Source organism: Trachurus japonicus, chromosome 6, assembly GCF_045865225.1.
Source record: "Trachurus japonicus isolate A0001 chromosome 6, Traja_1.0".
Classification (NCBI taxonomy): domain Eukaryota; kingdom Metazoa; phylum Chordata; class Actinopteri; order Carangiformes; family Carangidae; genus Trachurus; species Trachurus japonicus.
In genome coordinates, this window is record NC_140912.1 from 2520899 (window position 1) to 2544083 (window position 23185).

A 23185-nucleotide genomic window follows, 5' to 3' on the forward strand; every position below is an offset into this window, starting at 1 on the left:
GTGTCTTTTCATCTAATCCCAGACTGACCCCCATACAGTATTGTTGGGCCAAATCAGAGGCCTCTCGGATTGGTATTGCAAAATGGATTAGAATCTAAACATCTATGGGTACTTTTGCACGGTACTGTATATCAAATGTTAAAACATCACCCAGTTGGTTGGCCTCAGACACTTGAGCTTAAAATACTGCCATGAAGGAACAACAGACAACAAGGAGGAGGAGAAGAGTTTAGAGAAGAAACTGTTTAAAAGACACAAAGCGGGTCTACAAGAGGATCGAAGGGACAGAGAAATGGACACATCAATCAATAGTGCAATGTTCAGTGGATAAAATAATAAAACAAAATTGGAGAGTGACAGAGCAGCTGCAGAGCTGTGACATGAAAAAGAAAGACAATGTGTGACACAGGGAATTCAGCGTATAGAATTCCAGAGAGAAAATCATCTTCATGGGTAAACCACCCTGACTCAACTGTTGACCATCAGCTGGACTCTGCTCATGTCCTCTTTTTCATTTCCAGTGAATTGTTTATATTGATGTGGACTTCTGCAAGGAAGAAGAGTGCTTCTAGCACACTGAGCATCACCTCTATAATAGCAAAAATAACTACTTTTCCTATATTCTTATTACTGAAAGAGGATGAGAAGTGGTCTTTAAGGGAGGCACTATTACCTGGCTTTCAGTAACAGTAAGAAAACACTCTAGGCTACGGATAGAGCCATCACTGTGTTGCTGGATCACAGCGATCCAGACCACTGTGACCAATCTCGATGGGCTTCATACATCTACACCACAAACTTATCAAAACACATTTCCCAAGCTTGATTAGATTGACAGTTAAGGGTTTTTAGGTATGTTTCCAGGGGTTTATTTGCACTACAAATACAAACACGCTGAAAACACTGTGAGGTGTGTGTCCTACAGGAGAAGACAGTCCGTCATACTTTTGTTAGCATGCACCTGTGCATGAAACATACTGGTACTTTTTTTTAGTTATGTACAACTGTCATTTTTGGTACTGGCACCCCCAGTCTCATTATGACTCACATTATTCTAATTATTATGACTAATACATTCTTCTAATTACTACTACTGTATCTGTTCCCTTTTCACGTCAGACAAGGGGGGGAGATATTTAGGTTCTTCACAACACTTAAGTATAGAAATAGAAATAGGAATAGAAATAGAAATAGGGGTGAATGAGGCATCTTGTCATACTTTTAGCTTTCACTTTAGTTTCTTGGTCCCAAAAACCACTGTCATTCAATTTTCATATAAAATTGAACAATAACTTCTTGAGCTCAAATGGATGATCTTTAGATTTGGACTTCTCACTTTTTAATATTTATTTTATATACTATATTTATATTTTATTTTTAGTATTATATATATGTTGTATTTTTTGGCTTTCCATGCCTTTTATTAGATAGAACAGTTGAGAGAGGCAGGAAATGGGAAGGCAGAGAGAGGGGGAATGACATGCAGGAAAGGGCCGCCCGATGCGGCATTCGAAACGGGGCCGCCTGCAGCGAGGACTGTAGCCTCAACACATGGGGCGCCTGCTTAAAGCTATAGTGCATAACTTGTACGTGTCTGTAAATATCTGTTTCACCCAAGCCACTACAAGAGGAGATGATACAACGCTGATTAAGCCGTTTGGCTCCTCTAACACCTCGCGGTATTTTTCTGTATTTGTTCTTTTTGTATTTGGTGTCTTTGCTGGCGCACAGGAAATAACGTGTTCTACTGGGTTTTGCCTGACAACGAGAAGGGAGAGGGGAGGAGAGCGCTGCTAGAAGCAACATGGCGGAGAAACTGAAGAAGCGACCAAGGGGTTCAGAAGTGGATCCTACTAAAAAGAAAAAGCCTTCCCATTCGGCAGAAGGTCGCAGAAATCCTCTAGGGGGCGATAGAAGTTATGCACTATAGCTTTAACCGCCTGTGCCATGGCACCCCGCACTTTACATGTTTTAGAGGAAAGTCTGCATCCCCATGAAGACTGTGCTGATGCTGATTGTCTTTAACCATAGGCTACATCGCATTTTAAATGAAAACTGTAAAAGAGAACAATCAGAGTAAGTGAATGAAAAAAAAAACTGCTTTTTTGGCTATTTTAGATCACAGTCCTGCACATAATATGTCAAACAACAAAAAAGTTTTCCGACAGTGATGTTTCTGAGTTTGGTTTAGGTATCAAAATGCACCTGTACTCTCCTACATTCTGTGCAAAGGCAAACTTTTGAACATGGTTACAAAGTTTTACTACATAAAAAGAACAGCTTGGATTTTTTTATTTTTGGTGGTTGAAAATGTTTCTCTGTGCTGTGGTTACACACTATTTAATTCCCTTTCAAGAAGGTTCAAGGTTCGAATCTCAGGCCTGGTGTCTTCATGGATGGATGGATGGATGGAGTCTGCATCTTCTCCCTGTGCCTGTGTGGGTTCTCTGGCTTTTCCCAACAATATATGCACAAAAGGTGGCTTGGAGACCCTAAATTACTCATTCACTACAGATTTGTGTTTATACAGTATGTTGGCCCTGGTGACCTGCCAAGGGTGTCACCCTCACCCTGTGTCAGCTGGGATTGGCTTCAGTGTTCCCTGAGCTTGTACGGATAAACAGTAGATGGATGGATTGTATCACCTTAGATGTCAGTCACTCATGCCACAGAGTTGTATATGTCCAGTATACAAACGTAGCCCTGTGACAAGATGCTCTGGCCCCACCTATTTTGTTCAGAGAAGTCAATGAACATTGTCATGCTGGAGGGGCAATGCAGAGTTAAGTCTGATTCTAATATTCACTGATATTTTTCACAAGATACAGCAAACTGAGACTGGTTCATAAAAACAGACACTGAACTGGAATCTAACAAACATCTCTTTATATGCCCTGAGGTGATTCATCCCATTGTTTAATCATTACATGCATTCTGACCACAACGTAATTTTTTTTTTAGTTCCTAAAAATGTCACGCTTGACTCTTTTTGCAGCTTGAGTGCATATCAGATTTGTTTATGAATCACCACTCTTCAAGGTAGGGTGAAGGGGGTTGAGATTAGATCCTGGTATGTTATTTACTTGGTAAATAGTTTACACTGTGTGCCACAAAAGAGTTACTGAAAGGTACCACAGTCCATCTATGTATGTTTTCTAAGAACAAATAAATAAAATGAGGAAGGATAAAAAATGTATTTCATAACATTTTCACTGTCCTGTTCCGTTCTGGCACCTGAATACTGCTCTACATTTCATCAAGAGGTTTGGAGAGCAAATATTAGGAGACATGCAGTGCAGCATCTTCTCGAGGAAAAGACATTTCGGAATTATTTCTAAAAGTTCAAATGTGGAAGAAATTAATTTAAGAATTTCAAGTTGTTTTGTTTTGCTAAATATAGTTCATATCTTTTTAAATAAAAAAGACTGAGGAAGGTGATAACATGGAAAGTGATTTGCTGATTTAAAGGCACGGATTAGGAGTTCAGCATCAATTATGAAGAGCAGAACACAGTGCAAATGGCTGTGGTGAGTGGATGCACGGGTTGACCCCAGGTTTCACAAGGACAGTTGTTTATCAGTTTATTTCCCTTTTCTCAGTATAAGAATAAATACCACTGTGTCTGCTGTGCGTTTAGTGTGAACGCCACCTTTCAATCGAAAAAGAAGTTGTTTGTTTCTCTTAAGAAGAAGAAGTGAAACCAGCCTTTCTGCTTTTCATGAGTACTGGGGAAAGTTTAACATTTAAGATTTACATATGGAACTCCACGAAGAATGACAAAAAAAAAACCCTTTAGCTAAAGTCAGACCTAAGTGACAAATACCAAACCATCGACCAAATGAGTAGGGGCTTTGTTTCATTTCTAAAGTAATTCCCAGTCTTGCTGAATAAGAGCTGTATTGTAGAATTCCTTTGATTATTTATTACCAGTATGTGCCAACAAAGATGCAAACTGGTCGTAATGTCAGAGAAGGAGCTCTGTCTCAGTTTCTGACGAAGTAAAAATCTTGGTGAACATCTTGGAGCATTAAGCTGAAAATGTGTGTCCTCAGAATGTGGACAGAAGTGATCAGACAACTTCAAGAATATTGTACCTATCGCTGTTACGGTGGCCGACAAGGGCAAACGTGCTGCAAACGGTCAAAGGCTGCAAACACAGGAATGATGCAAAATCAAAAACACATAAATACATGAAACAAATGCAATAGAAAAACACTGCAACAGAGAAATGCTGCCATCACAGAAACGATGCAGAAGCAAAAACGTACAAACCCACGAAACAAATGCTAACGAAAAATGTTGCAAATACCAAAACACACAAAACCCCAAAACAACTGCAAGAGAGAAATGCTGCAAATTCACTCCACAAAACGTAAGTGGACCAGTCCACTAGGGGGACTTGACCTTCTTTAAAGACATGAGCGGGATGCCCATAAGAAAGTTGGCTAACTTTTGGAGAGGAGAATGAAAAGGTACATTTTCCTTTTTATTTATTTGTGTATGGACCATTTAACAATTAGACACAATAAACATAATTTCATTTTTTAGTGTACATAAAATGCACAACATAAAACAACAACAACAACAACAACAACAACAATAAAACAGTCCCACCCCCCACCCCTCCTCTCCTAACAATAAGTGAAGATTAGATATTAGTATACCATGCCAAAAAACAAAACAAAAACAGAAACAAACAAGCAGTAAGAAAGAGAAAAAAAATTAAATGGACACATTGTTAGTCATGTATAGTTTAAATCAGTCATTCCCAAACTGTGGGCCCACCATGGTATTGCAAGTGGGCAGCCAAATCATTTTCAATATAGTATGATTTTGTAGAAATATTTTTTTAAAGATATTATATGTAATATTAGGCCTGGGCGATAAAACAATCTCCAATCTGGACCGCGATTACGATTATCGACTATGGACATGTTTCCTTGATCACATGGCAGAAATAAATGCGATGGTAGCCTGTCAAGGTGCAGCCACACTCTCATTGATTAGTTTGTGTAAATGAAAAGTGAAGCTTCAGGTGTGCTGGTCAGAGGAGCAGCGCTGACTTGGCGCTGTCTGTATGTGCAGAAATCACCACATTTACATCAATAAATAAATGTTTTACAATTAAAGGGACAACGAGGAGTTTTGGAAAAGTGAAGTGTTTTCACACTACATTTATGAGCCTCCGTGCGCACCGTGAAATTCTTTGACCGGCGCAAGACAGACTCATGTTTTCATTCATCAAGAATTAAAATCAGAGGTTCGAAGACGATCAGATACTGTCGTAGTTCCGACCATAAATGGCGATTCGGTGGCGTTATTCTCATGACTTGCCGCGAAACCGAAAGTAAACAAACACTGGTCGGCTCGACCAGCATTTCCGCCACCACTAATAATAACAAAATAATGATAGAGACAAATATTTATCGAAAATGGGCCCATTAACAAGTGTGGGTAACGTAGATTCATCCACATTAATATGAGACTTTTTTATTGTCGCAGAATTTTTCGTTCTGCCGCTGGAGAAACTCCTCGTTGTCCCTTTAATTGATCGGTCTACATTCAATTTTTATCAGAAATAGAACAGAGGGGAATTCGTTGTGACGTCGACGTGCTTGTGTTTTTCCCAAAGAACGTCTGTTTTCATGCATATCCGCGGTGTCTGCCGTAAACCTAAAGAAAGGGGGAAGTGCGCATGTGCGTGCGCAGAAGCGTCTGGAACGGATCGTGTTCCGGGTACCAATCGGGCACTGACAGGTCGGTTATAGTAACAGTAACAGTAACAGTAACAGAAGACTTTATTAATCCCTGCCGGGCAATTCAGTTTCTACAATCCATCATACACACACAGCCAAACACACATGTCAGAGGTAGCATGATGGAACATAGGAATGTACAATGCAATCATTCTTAAAGTGTAAATTAAAAACTTGTACACTCGAGGCAATGACGGATCAAGGTGCAATCTTAGGAGAATATAAATAACAATGTTAAAATAAAAAATAAGAGGTAAAAAATATATGTATATGTATTTCTATGAAGATAATATTTTTATATATATTATATATATGTATGCATACATAATAAATAAGAAGGACCTGTCACATAGTCAACTCAGCATTTAACAGCCCGAATAGCTGAGGGACAAATGACTGCTATCTATGGTCTTTTCTTTCCGGGGAGGCAGCGCGATAGCGCGGCCTGACGCATTATGTGCAAATTCATTTTTGAGAACATGATCATGATTCATAATGCTTTTGCTCTTTGTAGGACACGTTTCTACCAAAGAGAGTTCGAGTCACACAACCTGATGCCAATATGGTTGGAGCACACTTTTAATACTGTTCAAACACTTTCTTTCTTTTACCGTTAGATTGTTGAACTCAGCAAATGAAGGAAAAGGTGAGGAGGCTCTCGATAAATGATAGATATGCAGTGTGAAGAACTAACTTTAGGGACTTCCGAAGGAGTTAATCCTGCGCAACAACTAGATTCTCTGCTGGGCACGTTTGACACCGTCTCAGTGTTGATGTCGACCTCAGCTGAGAGTCAAACATCGTGCCCAGATATTTGTAAGAATTTACAACTTCTACATTCCTCATGTGAATCCTGCTTGCTTTGACAATTGGCAGTTCCTCCTAAGTCAATGATAAGTTCCTACTGTCTTAGAGACATTTAAATCCAGGAAACTATATTGCACCAGTTGCAAACTCAGTGAGTACATGCATGGTCAAACTCTGCTTTCTCGCAGAAGAGACAGTACAGCGGTGTCATCAGACAAATTTTCTGGAAATGTCCTCTTTTAGTGACCTGCAGCCTCGTCCGTATATAGGATAAAAAGCAAAGGTGAGAGGACACAGCCTTTGGTGACAGCTGTACTGGACACCTTGATATTGGATTAAATACCATTTACTAAACCTGCTGTTGTCCTGTTAGTTAAAAAATTAAGAACCAAAGTTAAAAGCGGATCCGGCAAGTTAAAAAAGGCAAGCCAGCCTCTCTATTAAATGTATGGCTGCCATATTGTTAAAAAGCTGATATGAAATGTCTGCAAATAGCAGTCTAGCTTGAGTTTTGGGTTTCTCCAATGTGTTTAAAATTTTGTCATGTTATATTTTAGGCATCGTCCACTCCCTTTGTTTGTTTGATATGCGAAACTGAAAGTGGGTCAAGTTTGCCCTCAACCAGAGGTGAGACTTCCTCTTTTATGATATTTCTCTAGGTTTGTTGCCCCAGAGAGGTAAGTGTCACAGGTCTAAAGTCCTTTAATTCTCTGGTTTGTGACCTTGGGACTGGGAATTATAAGATAGATTTCCAATTGAAGGAGCATACAGCTATCATTGAAACAACTGGAAAAAGGAGGGTGAAGATTCCACTGAGTTGTTCGGCACAGTGGTGGAGTGTACGACCCGATAGAATCAGGTCCAGAGGCCCTTTCTCTTTTTTGTTTTTTTAAATAAAAACCATTGACTTGGGTTCATTGCATATCAAATGTCGTCCTAGGATGTCATGGTCGTTCTTTACCGAGAGTTGTAAACACCAGAGGATCTTCTCTGTTAAGATCAGACCTTTCAAACGAGATGAAGAATGTGTTAAAAAGCTTCAGGTAAATCTAGTCATATTTAACAACCATCAACTCTAATTAACTGACTGGACTCGGTACCATACTGGTTAATTGCAGCCTAGATTTGATACCGTTCCGGCTGACCTAGATCCCCATTTGTATATTGTTTTTCAAGTTCTTTTCCCTGTACTTACTTTTGGCTTTGCCTATTTCAGCTCTAACTTCTCCTGGATGCTGCTTTGTTCTCATAAGGATCCCCAGGTAAGAAGTCCTTTTTTTTCTTATTAATAACCGGACTTGAGGTCTTTTGTTACCCATGGCTTTTATTTGGGAAAACAACAACATTTTTCACTGGATACAGAGTCCACACAAAAAATAGTAACATATGATGAGGCAGTTAGTCAGCGAGTTCATCTAAGTTTGTCACCACATCCGTCATAAAATACATTGCCAATTGTGCACTCCAGACAAGCTTGAAGGGAAGACGATATTCGTCATCCAGTCCATAATTTAACTGTTTGTATCTTTCTCTCCTGGCGTTGATGCATGAACATAGGCTGGCACAAATTGGCGGTGCTATTGCTGGTATGTGGCCCCAACCCAGGCTATGAGGAATTAGACTTATAACCTTCCTTAACTGTTGCCATAGCACAAATCAGTGTATAGTGAACTTTTGGGTGGTTGCACAAGTAACATATTGTTTCATACGTCCGCAGGACTTGGTCCAACGGACGTGTTATGTCCCCAAATAAAATTTGGGCAGCGTTCACTGGCAAATTGTGTCCGTCTGTGAGATACTCTCATAATCAATTGTGTAGCCCTGCTGAGTTGCGTTTTGCTCTGGGCGATGACAGTACAGAGAGTGAAAAAAGTTGGGGAAACCTCCCTCGGTATAATAGAAGGGACGTAGAGAGATGGTAAAGTAATTCAACGCTCCGGGGGTGCAAATTTCTCTCCAGCCACTTGGGAATAGATTTGCATTACCTCGATTTACGTAGAAGCAAACCCTCCACCCCGACACTTCCCCGTCACATCATCGGGAAGGAGCGGTCCAGTCTGATGGGAACGCCGATTCCTCTGTCAGCGCCATCTCGTTATCCTGGTCGTTCTCGTTTGAGGCCACGTCTCGGTGATCCAAAGTAGGCAGCATCTTTAATCTCCGTCTCGATTATTGCCAGGCCTCCAGTTCATCTTTGTTGCGCCTCAAAGACTGCGCGTTTTTGGATAGGAAAGACGTGTGGGTAGGGGGGGTATCGGCGGTCGGTTATCCAGGCAGAGACTTTTTTATCTCTTGCGCTTGATACCTCCTCTCTGACTCTTTTCCTCCGCTGGTGGCCGCCTTTAGGGGGAGGGTATAAATTAAGAATAAATTTGAAATGGAGAAAAAAAGAGAAGAGATGATAATAGGAGAAATTTAAAAAATATGAAAAAAAAAAAAAAGAAAAAATAAAAATATTTAATTAAAATAAAATAAAAAGATTATTTTGGAATATGAAGTCGGAAGGTTGCAAAGGAGAAAGAAGAAAGAAGAAAAGATTAAAAAAAAAATATTTTATTTAACTTAAAAATTATAAACATATGAAAAAAACAATATAAAAGAAAAATAAATATGAAAAAGTATGAAAATAATAATGTTCCTAGATAAAAATTAGATAAGGAAAAAAAAAAAAGAAAAAAATCTTAAAATAGAATAAAAAAAATTATTCGAAAATAAAAAAATTCCCGAAAAGAGATAGGACATGTGTTTCAATAGAGATTAGAATTATAATCAGAATTAAAGAATGAAGAGAAATAAGAAAAAGAGAAAAAAAATATTTAAACAAAGAAATGAATGAGGATTAAAATTACTGAAAAATGAAGTGAAATTATACAAAAGAAATTAAGATATTGGGTATCGTTTAGATAAAAGGAACATCTGAAAATGATTAAGAAAAATTGAAAATAATAAAGAAAAATAAAAATTTATTATAAAAAAAAAATAAAAGATAAAATTTAAAAAAACATAATTTAAAATATGAAAAAAAACAAATAGATAAATAAATTGAATTAAATTGAATTAATAAAGTAAAAAAATGAGAAAATTGATAAAGAATAAAATAATAATATTAAAGAAAAAAAATTTATAAAAAATAATGAGAAGAAAAAGAATAAAATTATTTTAAATTAAAGATTAAAAAACTAAATAAAGATTTAACTAATTCCTGTAATAAATGAAAATGAGGAGGAAATATAAGATAAACAAAATGGAATAATATACGAAAGAAACAAGAATAAATGAGAAAAAATAATAAAATGAGAAATGTTGAAAAGATAAAAAATGAGAATAATAAAAATCATTAATTCCTGGACAAGTGGGAGAGGGGCACAAAAATCTTCCGCTGGCAGATCAGTCGGTATTTGCCCCAGATGCGAAGAGAGAGACAAGAGAAGTTCTCTGTCATGACGACTCGAGTCGCCATGTGGTTGCTGATGGGATTTTGCCCCTTGACCGCGCTGCAAACCTGCGTTTGAGGGCGAGAAGGAATACAATGAGTTGCATAGTCCATCCCAGGTTCCACATCTTTTACCACCAGCGTTGAAAGAACTCATGCACACTGCATTCAGAGACGCTTGATACATGAAACATACGTAAAAACAAACAAACAAACAAAACGGTACGAGCGGGCTGTAGTGGGTCGCACACAGAGGAGCGCCCCGGAAGTAGTAACCTGTGTGGCTGCACCTGCCGTCGGGCGCTGTGAACGCACTCAAGCGAGTAGAGCGAGGCGAATATACTCGCGCCCGGTGTGAACGCTGTCATTTGAGCTGCAGCAGCGAAAACTAAATCTAAAGAAGGAAACAGTGAAAGTTGGAAAAGAGTGGAAGTGGAGCAACTAGAAGTGGCAGCTAAAGTGACGGTGAACGTGTGGAGCGGTTCAGTCCGACCCGGTCCGTTCGCCTGTGTCGGGTCGTCATGTGTTTGAAGCCTCGAACCGGACACCCAGCAAAGTACCGTAGGCTAGGCCTACTTTCATTAGTGTCAGAGGCGGAGGGTTGAGTGTCCAGTGGAGCAGCAGGCCAGTGAGGAGACAGAGGAGGCTCCAGCAGCTGAGGAGCAGAATCAGAAAGCAGAAAGCCTTTATTGTCATTATACATCAGTACAACGAAATTATGTTGCTACTCCACTGGGTATACAATCAATAAATAGTAAAATAGTAAAAAAAATAAAAATAAAAATAAAACAATAAATAAAACCAACAACATCTATACAGAAAGTGCAAGAAATGGAAAGTGCAACAGTGTAATGTTCATGAATGAGAGGGTGGCTGGGGTGGTTGTCATCTCTGTTTGTTTAATGTGTTAATGGCATTTGGGAAAAAACTGTTTGTAAATCTGGTGGTTCTGGATTTGGTGGACCTAATAGCGCCTGCCAGAGGGCAACAGTTCAAACAGATGATGACCTGGGTGTGAATTGTCCTTGATGATGGTTTCTGCTCTGGAGAGAATGCGGGAGTGTGCAATGTCTGACAGAGAGGGGAGGGGGCAACCAATGATTTTCTGTGCTGTCTTGGTGATTCTCTCCAGAGCCTTCTTGTCTGCAAGGACACCAGCAGCGTGCAGTCAGAACAACGTGATGATACTCCGGTAAGAAAGGGGAGGAAAAAAACTCTGACTGTGGAAACACGGAGCTGCTTGTGTCGTTTATTCTACGGTAACAAGTCTCATATGTTGACTGGTCTGCGGCATGAAGAACAGGCTCTTGTAGATGCAGGGTTACAGTGTGTGTCTGTGTCAGCGCTGTACACAAACACACGCACACACGGGAGCGTTGGAGCAGTGAAGTGAAACAACAACCTGCAGATCACCTCAGTTGACGTCGTGAACTGTGAGTCAGAGCACTAAAACTTGAGAGTAAAAAAGCTCAATATTCATCAAGATCCATAGAAGGAGATCCTATTTTACCAAAATAACAGATGTAGTAGATGTACAGCTGCCTATCCCTCTCACTGCAGGTAGCCTAGTCCTAACTAATGCAGTCTAACATTGAACAGTCACTAAAATTTCTCTGTAAGGATGCATCCAGTGCCATAAACTGGGCCTCCAATTCCTTCAATTTAGCATGCCTCATTTTTTGTACAGTACATGAGTAAAGAATGGTATTGCTCCTAATGTACCCTTTAATCCCATCTCATAGAATTCCAGGGTCATTGACTGAGCCAGAGTTAATATCAATAAACTCATGTAAACCAGATTTAAATTGTGCAATGTATTTATAATCAGATAATAGTGCAGTATTAAATCGCCACCTAGAAGCCTTGTGCACCGACGGACGCAATGAACCTTCTATTAGTACCGCTTTATGGTCTGATAATGTCATTGGAATTGCTTTAGCTAGGTACATTTTCCTTTATGTATTTTTTCAACAAAATGGTCAATAATTCTAAGGTCTGTGCAACAGACCGTTGCTATGTACAGTATGACAGACCGTCGCTAGGGATGCCGCTCTGATCGGCGTAACATTAATTTAAATTTTTTAATTTAACCTTTATTTTGACAGGGTAGGTCCATTGAGAGTGGACCTTCTTTTACAAGGACACCTTGTAGCGAGCAGAGCTCAAAACACAGAAATTACACAGGTATAATACCTTTCCATTACAGCTTATGGTACAATGCTCAAATATAAACTGAGACTTCTCCATGGGTCAGTGTTTGTGGCCTGACGGTACAGCCTGCATCCTATCTTCCACCGTAGCCTGAGGGGAAGAACCGTCCTGGACGTCCTCATCGTCTCTCCTCCGTCCTCACCACCTCGTCAGTGTGTGTTGAGTGTAACCTCCAATACTGTACTCCAGTCTTCATCAGTTAGGCCAAGCTTATCAACACATCTTGATCTCCAGCTTCTTCTCTTCCACTTCTTCTGTGTAAAGTAAATTTATATTTTGGTATAGCTGGCTCCAGTTTATTTTGGTGTATGATGTATCTCCAGGTCAATTACATAAAGGTATGGTGGTGTCTTGCAGTCACAGGTTGTGGGATTTGTTTTTTATTCTGAGGTGATGTGATCTAATGAGGCATTGAGCAGTAAAAGTGTCACTCTCTGTGTCAGGGTTTCAGGTTTATCTAGCCTAACTTGAAAGGATTAGTTCCTCATGTTTGTGACATGTGAAACACTGGCTGTCTGAATCTGTGTTAACGAGACTGCCATTGGTTCACTGCTGCTCCCAGTGGAAACACACATTCATATAGTATTTCATATAGCTATCATATCTCTTCACAGTACATAAAAAATTAACATTAACAAGATTAAACACTTGTTTTTTATCAGAGGTGTCTTTAATATCACAGGATCTGACTGAGAGTTACTTATTCACCTAGAGTCTGTGCCAATATCTTATTGTCTATTCACCTCTCAATGGTGTCAATAAAAGGTCAATCAAAAAGATCAATAATGTCGGAAATGTAGCGACTGAGAGTGGCTTGTGTGGTCACACACAAGTGACAAGGGAAAACCACATTTGAAAAAAAAACACCACTTCCTCTTGATCGTCACGCAGTCAAAAGCCCACACACTCCTACTCTCACTCATGCGTGGAACTTTGGGGTTTTCCAACATACGGTGTTGGACTGTATAAATGTCTGAGCATGGCCCGGAGAACACAGTCCACTGCTGAGTGACATCTCAGAGAGCAGGCTGATCCATCTGATCCAAGTAGGATTTTCACCTGTTGTGACTGTGAGGGAACACACACACACACACATCTCAGGATGGCTGCACCTCGTCTCTTTCTGTCCATGTTTGTGCTGATGCTGGCTGTCATCACCCTGAGTGAAGGTAAGATGTTCACTTAGTATGTAAGTGTATTTGATTCAATGAATATGATTCAGATTTATATTTTTTGGAACTGATCCATGTGTTACCCTGTCACAACTACTAGAAATATATACTTCTTGTACCCATTATCTTTAAGAGCCTGGGTGGCTATCAGCTGTAGCCTCAAAGCATTATGCCAATCTGCAAAGAGCCCGTAAAAAACATGACAGCACCCAAAGTTTACTATGTGCATTCACCAGAACGGTTGCCTGAGTCAGCACAAGAAAAAACACTCTATTTAATTTGAATCCTGCATGTGACATAGAATCATAGGAAGGCCAGGGCAGAGTTTACATAAAAGAAAGTTTACACTATTATTTTTAGCTAAATTGTATTTGGATATTAGAGGGAAAGGGTAAGAAACCTCACTAAATATAAATATACATGAGAAGTGGTGCTCTCTGAGAAAAGTAAAAGAAAGATAGAAAACAACATCTCAGTCTGGTCTAGAACAGTCTGGGGTTTACGACTTCACGTCCATTTTTTGGACATAAACTCTACTGTGCCAAACTTTGTCCATCCCCATCATTTTTAAGATGTTATTTTGACACTTTGTTGAGTATTTTTCTGACTTATTGGACACTGTTATTTTGCACTCCTGAATGTTGGAAATAAAGGTCCCTGATAGTAACTGTCCCTAGTTTGAACCTTTTTTTTTCTCCAACACTGCATTAAGACAGTCAAATTTGAAGCCAAACGTCACATGTCAGTTTGAAGGCTATGAGGTCAATCAAAATGTTAATTTTACAAAATCAAACCATTATATCCTTGTTTAATCTCAACAGTAGAGGAGAGTTTGAACAGATGAGCCACAACAGAATCTCCTCTACTAAACATTAGCTGTGGCGTCATTCAGGAAAAGAGGAAATCAAAAAAGGGAACCAAATAAGACAGAGTTAGACAATGTCTATCAAACTGTTGTTAACTTACAGCTGTTTATTTGTAGCTCTCCGTGGTGCCGGACCTAAGAAATGCTGCTTCAGTTTCAATGACAGCGTGGTGGCAAAAGAAAAAGTGGTCAGCTACACCAAGACCAGCCAGCGGTGCCCACAGTCGGCCATCTTGTGAGTAGAAAGAAGAATCTGTCACTAACATCACTGCACCTGCATGAAGCCCTGAACCTGATGGTTTTGTTTGTTTGTGTTGGTTCAGGTTTAAGACCGTGATGGGCCGTCAGATCTGTGCCAGACCTTCAGCCACCTGGGTGAAGGACCTTGTCAGCTACCTGGACACCAAAGCTGTCCCAGGACAAACATCCAACCTGTAACCACAGCAACATCATGCGTCCTCCATGAAGGATGATGATTTACTGAGTTTTGATGCTGCAGCTTTTCATACTGTATCTTTTATACTAAGAAGTGTTTGATACAAACGCAGTGTGTTTCTATCTACATACACAGTATAGTGTATTATTTCTACTATGTACTATGGTATTGTCCTTGCTGGGATGGGATGTTTTTAAAGGACTTTTTGGCCTTACATAAAAAAAAAATGTTTGACAAGCACCATTTGTTTAATATTGACACATATTTATATTTTCGACAATTCTGGTCAAGAAATTTTTTTATTTTGTTACGTGGAACAATCAGTATCTTTGTGCTTCATACGACACTCAGGAGTCCGACCATCAGCACTGTGAAATATTGTTGTGCTGTTATTTGAACTGAGTTACAGAAACTACATGTAAAAGGCAAACGCCTCCTTGCTCCACATCAGTAGAGTATAAGCTATGGGCTACATCCCTTTTTCTGTACTGAACCATTGTGAGCACTTTGCCTTGTTTTGATTTTTTGTTTGTTTTTGTTACTTGGACAAATAAGTAACTCAATTTCACAACAAAATCTATGTCTTTATGCTTATGCTGCAAATTTGATTCTTGGATTAAATCAAGATGAAGTGAGAGTTTGATTTTTGACCCTCTTTCTTAATCCCAGACATTATAAATGCAGAAATCTGAGATAGACACATTCATTTACAGCAAAATGCCAGATGCTACAAATTAGCTCAGATCACCAATTTTATAAAATCTAATTAAATATTTTAAAGACTTTTCAGTCAAGGAGTGTCCCTCACCTCACAAATTATCAGGACTGAAGTAATAATGAGTTCAAGATGTCTGAGCCAAAAGCAAATTTTTCATTAAAAAAATCTAACAAAAATTAATAAAATAAAATAAAAATAACTGAGACTGAACTAAGAGGTTTTGTTGCTAAATCCTAACCTGAGACAGAGGGAAACAACTTGAGGAGCAGATTAAAGCAGCCAACATGTTTACCACTTTCACCACTTGATGCCTCACGCTTCCACACATGAAGAGCTGGGTTTTGTTACTGGGTTAGAGATCACAGTTAGTTCTGTTACTGAGTTTTGGGTAACCCTTTAATTTACAGGCCCTTAATTACGTCATACTGTACAGTAATGTCAAGATCTAACCAAGAAGTAATTAGTAGTAGTAATTCATTGTGTAGGAATGTCAAAAATATAACGGTCAATTTCATTGTAATGTCGAGGAAATATAGCCAGGAAAAACGTTAAATTGTGTAGAAATAGCCCAGAAATAATGGTAAATTGTGTAGTTATGTTGAGAAACATAGCCCAGAATAAACGATTAATTGCATAGTAATGTCAAGAAATATAGCCAAGAAATAACGGTCTAGTAAAATACACATAATAGTAATACATTTTAAGTTGTAGTCGTAGAATTGCCACAAATTACTGCTTATTAGGTAATTACAGGGTAAATAGCGTGTTGTTTCCACGACATAGTCAAGTACTCAGTACGTCATGGGCGGTGCGTAAGGCTAAGCCTTCCCAAATGCTACTGTATACTGGAAAATTGTGAAATTACCTCCCTCTGGAAAATCACAGTGTTTCCCATACGCTCATTTATTCGTGGTGGCGGCCCGCTATAAACTGGTCCGATCAACCCCCCCTCCTCCCAACGGACGATCCGACCCATCCGGTCAGATAGCCTTCCCAAACGTCATGGTCACCTGCTGCCTATGCTTTCTACATGTGTAGAAACCACAGCCGATATGGCCTGCGTTCTCTGGACAGTATACAGATGCAGGTCCCAAGAGTGAGAACGGAACTGGGCAAAATGTCTTTTAAATTTTCTGCCCCGTCAACTTGGAACAATGTGCAGCAGGACTTGAAATTTACACATCTTTTAACTCTAGGGCAATTCCTGAGTCAGAAAGAGCTAAGGAGGTTAAAGATTTGGACCTTAGTCATGATGCATTACCTGATGAAAGAGTCCTTGGAGTGAACTGGTGTACAGAGTCAGATGTATTCAAGGTCAGAACGAACACTTTCGCGACCACACGAATTGCTCATCACATCCGCTCCGGACCGCATGTTTTTGGCTATTTGTTTACCTTTTTTCTCACGTTGAAGCGAACTCTGTACATCACCTAGAAACAAACGGTTTTCACGTGGTTGAAGAGTAACTTTCCAACGTGCAATCCGCTCATTTTACCAATACTCTGCAGTGTGGCATGTCTCCCAAATCATTTCTACGGCTAAATAAGTATTTCTGTAGGCAAATCTGGGGGGTGTGGCAGCTTGAAGTGCAGCGGTGCAGGTCTCTGGCCGCAGCGGAGCAGCTCCGTGACACTACTGTGTCACTGGCCACCGCTGAGTGCTTTGAGACGGGGGCGGCGGCTTACAGCGCCCGCTGCACAGCGCCCACTGCACAGCGCCCACTGCACAGCGCCTGCTCTGCTGCACGGTGAAAACAGCAGTGATAGTCACTAGATTTGTCGCGAGTCGCTTGACAAAAAAAAGTCGCCAGATTTAACGAGAAAGTCGCCAAGTTGGCAACACGGTGAAGCCGACAGCCGTACAGCATGCTGCACGCTGTCCCCAGAGGGGAGCATACGTCAGTCCGACTGCCCAAAAGTCCGACGGCTCATTTCTCCGACTACCCATTCTACAGTGTTAAGGTTAGGTTTAGGGTAACGTTAAGGGTTAGGGCTACTTAAGTCGGAGAAGTGGGAGGTCGGACTAATGGACGCAAAAATAAAGAAATGTATGGTCGGAGAAATGGGTAGTCGGACAGACGTCATGCGCCCGTCCCCAGAGCAGACAAAACCGAGATCACACAGTTTATAAAAAACGTGTAAACACTTTTTACATATCAGAGGACTACCATATTCACACACAGGTTACCTGAGAGTGTCTATTATCATAATCTGTAAAACAAAAAAAATGGTTTTGACGAGTTAACTCGTCGACGGTCGTGAACGTTCGGCACGCTGTGACAATTTTACTCGCCAATGGTCGCAAAAGAGTTAATGCAAAGAATACACCACAAACTAGACGTGGCATCCTGTCATTTGTAAGTGCTGTATATGACCTGTTTTAGCCGGTTCCAGGGTGCCATTCTGAAGGGCCGCCTTTCCGAACGTTTAATTTAATGTGTCGGAATGCCGGCCCTTAATTATTTATGGAAAAGGGCTGCCATTCCAAACCTGAAAAAAGTCCACCATTAAAAGGTTTAAGGCACTGGGTACACACATCGCAGCGAATGCTTTGGTAGCAGAGTGGTTAGAGCATCCGCCTCCAGTGCGGGAAATCAGGGTCCGACTCTCGGAGGAGCTGATACCTGATACCTCTACCTGATCTTTTTACTAAACTTAACCAACTCCTTTCTACATTGCCTAAACCCAACCAAAGCACAGAGCAAGGACATTTATTTTTCAGCAGTAGCGCCGCGGCTGCATCAGACTCGCACCTGGGTGAAACTTTGGAGGGGGAGGGGGGGGCTGTCCCCGCGGCGCGATCATGTCAAGCCCGTATAATACATCCATGGTCAAGCCGGGCAGGAAGTCAAACCACGAGAGAATCCGGTCAATTTTCAAAATAAAACACATTCGGAACAGCGGCCCCTCGAAAGTAATTTTCGGACTGGCAGACCGTCGGAATGGCGGACCTTTGGAATGGGGGTCGCCCCCCATTTTAGCCGAGAGGCTGTTTCCTTCCGTATGTGTACAGTCAGAGAGACACTAGTTGTAACCGCAGTGAAAATAAAATATGGCCTGGAGCCAGGCACGTGGGAAGATGTTTTAAGTAGGGGGGGGCTGCCAACTGAATGAATGAGTGACGTCATCGTATTTTTTTCTGCTACTGTACCCTAGCGCATCGCACACTTCTAGGCTGCTTACTAGCTCCCAAAAACTACACGCAAATAAAACAGAAATAAGTTCTAAGAAATGCTGATTTTTAATTTTTTGTCCATATAAGTAGGCAAACAGTAATCAACACATGACATGACAGACACAAAATTCGTTTTTGCGCACTGACACTGTGTCTGTCCTTGGTGCTGAACCTGACAAAAGGCCTGAACAAAATTAGCGGCTACATTGAAGCGCTACATTTAAGTGCTGTCCTTGGTGCTGAGCATGAAAAAACAATCAAATTTACCTCTCTGACATTACAGTCAGGCCCTAAAAAAAACATCAGCAGAAAAACACTAGTCCTGCAAACAGGAAGCAGCCAGCAGAAAAACATAAAAAAAAAATTAAAAAAAACAGCTAGCGGCAAGTGGTAACCAGAAAAACAGAAGTTCCGAGCAAGCGGTGATCACCATGGCCAAGCAACTTCGCATAAAAATAAAAATTTGAAATTAAGAAATAAAAAAAAAAGCTGCAGCTCTTACTGTTACCCAAACTAAATTAAAGGAAGCAAAGATTGTTTAACCTATGATTACGCATTATGTTGCCTTCTTTCCACAGCAAATACATTATTTCCTCTTAACGAATGGTTCAGAGAAATGCCACCTAGTCAAGTTAAATATTTTCACAATCATTTTAGTTATGAAACTTTAGTAACCTCACATGATTTTCAAGATGTGCGTACACACAAGCAGGATTTCACACATATATAATGTGACTGGAATTAATAAACAAGCCGTAAATGCACAGTGAGAGTGTTATGAATACAATCAGGTCTTACCTTGATTTACATGGCACCAAACGTGGCCTTGCATTCTGGTGTGTTCGCGATGAAGCTCCTAACAAGAGATGGCACATCCACTCTGTCCAGGATGTGGCTGTGTATGTGCATCACAGCCAGATGTGTCAACCTCTTCTGGCTCATGGTACATCACATCCAGGTCTTCAGTCGTCTGAGGGAGGAGAATGATCTCTCAGATGGAGCAGCTGGCACAGGCAGACACAGGCAAAGTTCAATAAAGGCCTCAACCTCCTTAAAAAGCCCCCTGGTCTGTGGATCCAGAGCTGAAATAAATTCAGCAACATCTGGGACAGATCTGAAAATTTTGTCCTTGGTCATGTCACTCAGTAAGGTCAGCTGCATTTGTAATAATAATAATACATTTTATTCATAACGTGCTTTTACAAGTGCTCAAAGACGCTTACATAAAAACACAGTTTAAAATACAATGCAGAAAATTATCACAGTTAAAATACAAGAACAAAAATACAAAATACAAAAGACAAAAGTGTAATTTATAGATTAAAAGCCATTGTAAAAAGGTGGGTTTTTAGAAGTGATTTGAAGGTGTGGGGGTCTATACAGTCTCTGATGGGTTGGGGGAGTGAATTCCAGAGGGTGGGGGCGGCAACAGAGAAGGCTCTGTCCCCCCAGGTTCGGTGCTTGGTCCGGGGGGGTAGGGTGAGGAGATTTCCTTCTGAGGATCAGAGGGCACGGGGGGGGGGGGGGTAGTGGTGAAGAAGGTCTGTGAGGTAGATGGGGGCCAGGTTGTTGAGTGATTTGTAGGTGAGCAGGAGGATTTTGAATTGTATGCGGTGTGCGATGGGGAGCCAGTGCAGTTTCTGGAGGACAGGGGTGATGTGTTCTCGGGAGCGGGTGTGGGTGAGCAGGCGGGCAGCAGAGTTCTGGATGTATTGCAGTTTATTGAGGAGTTTGGATGATGAGCCGTATAGGATGCTATTGCAGTAGTCTAGTCTGGATGTGATAAAAGCATGGATCAGGGTTTCAGAGGCAGAGTTGGTGAGTGAGGGGCGGACACGGGCAATGTTTTTGAGGTGAAAGAAGGCGGTCCTGGTGATATGGTTAATGTGGTGGTCGAACTTAAGCTGGCTGTCAAAGATGATTCCAAGGTTCCGGATGTGTGGGGAAGGGGACAGAGTGCAGTTGTTGAAGGTGAGGCTGAAGTTTTGGGTTGTTCTGGTGCAGGATGTGGGACCAATGATGATGATGTCTGATTTGTTACTGTTCAGTTGGAGATAGTTTCTTTGCATCCATTTGTTAATTTCGGTGAGACAGTTACTGAGTGTGGAGTGGGTGGAGCTGGTGATGGCTTTGGTGGAGATGTACAGTTGGATGTCGTCGGCATAACAGTGAAACTGGAGTCCGTGATGGTGGATGATTTTTCCGAGGGGGAGCATGTAGAGGATGAAGAGGAGGGGACCAAGCACCGAGCCCTGGGGGATACCTTGTGACAGAGGAGCGGTGGTGGAGTTGCAGTTGTTGATGCTGATGAACTGTTGTCGGTTGGTGAGGTAGGAGTGTAACCAGGAGAGTGCTGTGCCAGTGATGTGGGCTGAAGATTTCAGTCGGGAGAGCAGGATGGAGTGGTTGATTGCGTCAAAGGCTGCTGTGAGATCGAGGAGGATGAGGATGTTGAGGTGTCCGGAGTAAGCTTGATCTGTTGAATGTTTTGGGGAGGTGAACTTCTTCCAGTCCAGCCAGGTTTTGGTTTAAAGCATTAATGAGAGTGGTTTCTCTTTGGGCAGCCACCTTCATTCCAACTTGGTCAAATCTTCGACTAAGCTCTGCTTCAACTATGTCCATGGCTTCAATGAACTGACGCCTCCACTGCACTTCTCTGGAGTCAGGCACCACGGCTTCATGCTGTGTGGTGCTGCGGATGTGAGCCGGGGTTTTGCTCGTCCTGGAAGGAGGGGGCATCTCAAGATTATTGTGGGCTGCACAAGTCTTTACTCTGTCAACGGCTGCTTAAAAAAAATCGTCCTCCCAAAGTGTCTCCCTCATGTGTTGCTGAAGAACGCTGACGCACTCCAGCGCTGCGCGAGCAGTGAGACTTTTGCTCTGCAGACTTCGAGCCACTGTAGTGGGGTTGGATGCATGTGTAATTTTTCTCAGTCATTTCAAATTGGTGTTAAAGTTTGGTTTTCACTTCTAAGTTGAAGTTTTGGGTCTATAGAACAATTTGAGTCTGAGTGTCAAACACACAGATAAAAAATGGCCTCTAGGGGGTGCCGCAAAATATGTAAACTGCTACAACTTTTGATTAGATTAACCAAATTTAACATATGAGCAGAGGTGGGTAGAGTAGCCAAAAATTGTACTCAAGTAAGAGTATAGTTACTTTAGAATAATTTAACTCAAGTAAAAGTAAAAAGTAGCCATTCAAATATTTACTTGAGTAAGAGTAGAAAGTACTTGGTGAAAAAGCTACTCAAGTACTGAGTAACTGCTGAGTAACATCTGATTTGTTCGTTTAATGATCAGCGCGTAAATGTAGGCCTAATCAAATACACAAAAATATAATAGTAATGAAAAAATTCAGATATTGCCAAAGAACAACATTTAACAACTAGGAAAATAGCCTAAATTACATTTTTTTTTACAAAGTAGCCTAACATAAATTAAGACAAATTCAGCCACAATAACTTACATAGGCCTATCTATGATATGAACTGTCTGAGACTAATGCCAGAAACCCAGGTGTTTAAACCCAGAGTGAGTGGTCCTATGATTGGTTTCTAGTGAAACCAAAGTCACATGACCACACCCCCGAGACTCGAGTCACATGACCACACCCCCGAAACTGGAGAGGTGGTCATGTGACTAGGATTCACATGTCTCCAGGTGTGTATGGGGTTTAAACTTCCTAGGGAGGAAGAAGAATAAGATGACCTGGATGACTGAGAACCTTTTACAGTCTATGCCAAAGACGGTTTATATTGAATATCTTTGCCTTGATGGACATTATCATCATCATCCTAATCATTTCCTAGCCGCAGTTTCTCAAATTTGAGGCGGAGTGGTCGTCCTGTTTACCGCGGAGATTTTGTGTGCAGTCATGTGACTGCCTGGCTCTTTCTGATTGGTTACACGGAGGCAAACGTCGCGAGTGGCTACATCTGATTGGTGAAACGCAGTCATGTGACAGAGGCTCCTGAAGTATCTCCATAAAAAAATAAACAATTTGCGCATTGGATCGATAAGAAAAATAGCGAGTAGCGACCGGAATGCAGCTCAATGTAACGGAGTAAAAGTACCGCTTCTTCCTAAGAAATATACTCAAGTAAAAGTAACAAGTATGCTGTATTGAAACTACTCTTAGAAGTACAATTTATCCAAAAAGTTACTCAAGTAAATGTAACGGAGTAAATGTAGCGCGTTACTACCCACCTCTGCATATGAGGTATGTATGGATTCAGAATTTAAAGGAGAAACTGGTATGCTAAGCATTTGGTGACCAGATTAAAAATAAATACACTTTTATCCCAAAATATTAAATGGACACAAGCAAAATTATGCTTTTTTAAAGATAAAGTCTGAAAATATCCTCACAGTTGCTAAGGAATTTTACTTTTTAATGTTATTTCATTAAGTCAAGACTGTGTGGTGATTAAACTGAAATTGAAATGCTCCTCACTCTTCTATTCTATGCCCTAGGGGGTGCCGCAAAATGTAGTAACAGCCATAAACTTTGTATGTATGGATTTAGGATCAGGAGTCTCAACTTTTTTCAGTCAATTTTCAATCAATCAATCAATCAATCAATCAATCAATCAATCAATCAATCAATCAAT

The 23185-nt window shown here is 40.7% G+C and overlaps 2 protein-coding genes across 3 annotated transcripts in view; both read left to right on the forward strand.

The window, feature by feature from the left end:
* The window catches only part of LOC146985345 (septin-7-like), a 125353-nt gene that overhangs the window by 12580 nt on the left and 89588 nt on the right, over window positions 1-23185 (forward strand). The window lies entirely within an intron of this gene.
* Window positions 13092-15317, forward strand: LOC146985346 (monocyte chemotactic protein 1B-like). The gene is made up of 3 exons (XM_085778267.1): window positions 13092-13376; window positions 14362-14479; window positions 14568-15317. The coding sequence occupies exons 1-3, from the start codon at window positions 13310-13312 to the stop codon at window positions 14680-14682; spliced, it is 300 nt and encodes a 99-aa protein (XP_085634393.1). The 5' UTR covers window positions 13092-13309; the 3' UTR covers window positions 14683-15317.

Bases quoted from the DNA above. Each gene is read 5' to 3' on its own strand.
- LOC146985346 (XM_085778267.1), top strand. From the start codon at position 13,310: ATGGCTGCACCTCGTCTCTTTCTGTCCATGTTTGTGCTGATGCTGGCT. The intron at 13,377-14,361 runs GTAAGATGTTCA...GTTTATTTGTAG, and splicing joins TGTCATCACCCTGAGTGAAG to CTCTCCGTGGTGCCGGACCT. The intron at 14,480-14,567 runs GTGAGTAGAAAG...GTGTTGGTTCAG, and splicing joins TGCCCACAGTCGGCCATCTT to GTTTAAGACCGTGATGGGCC.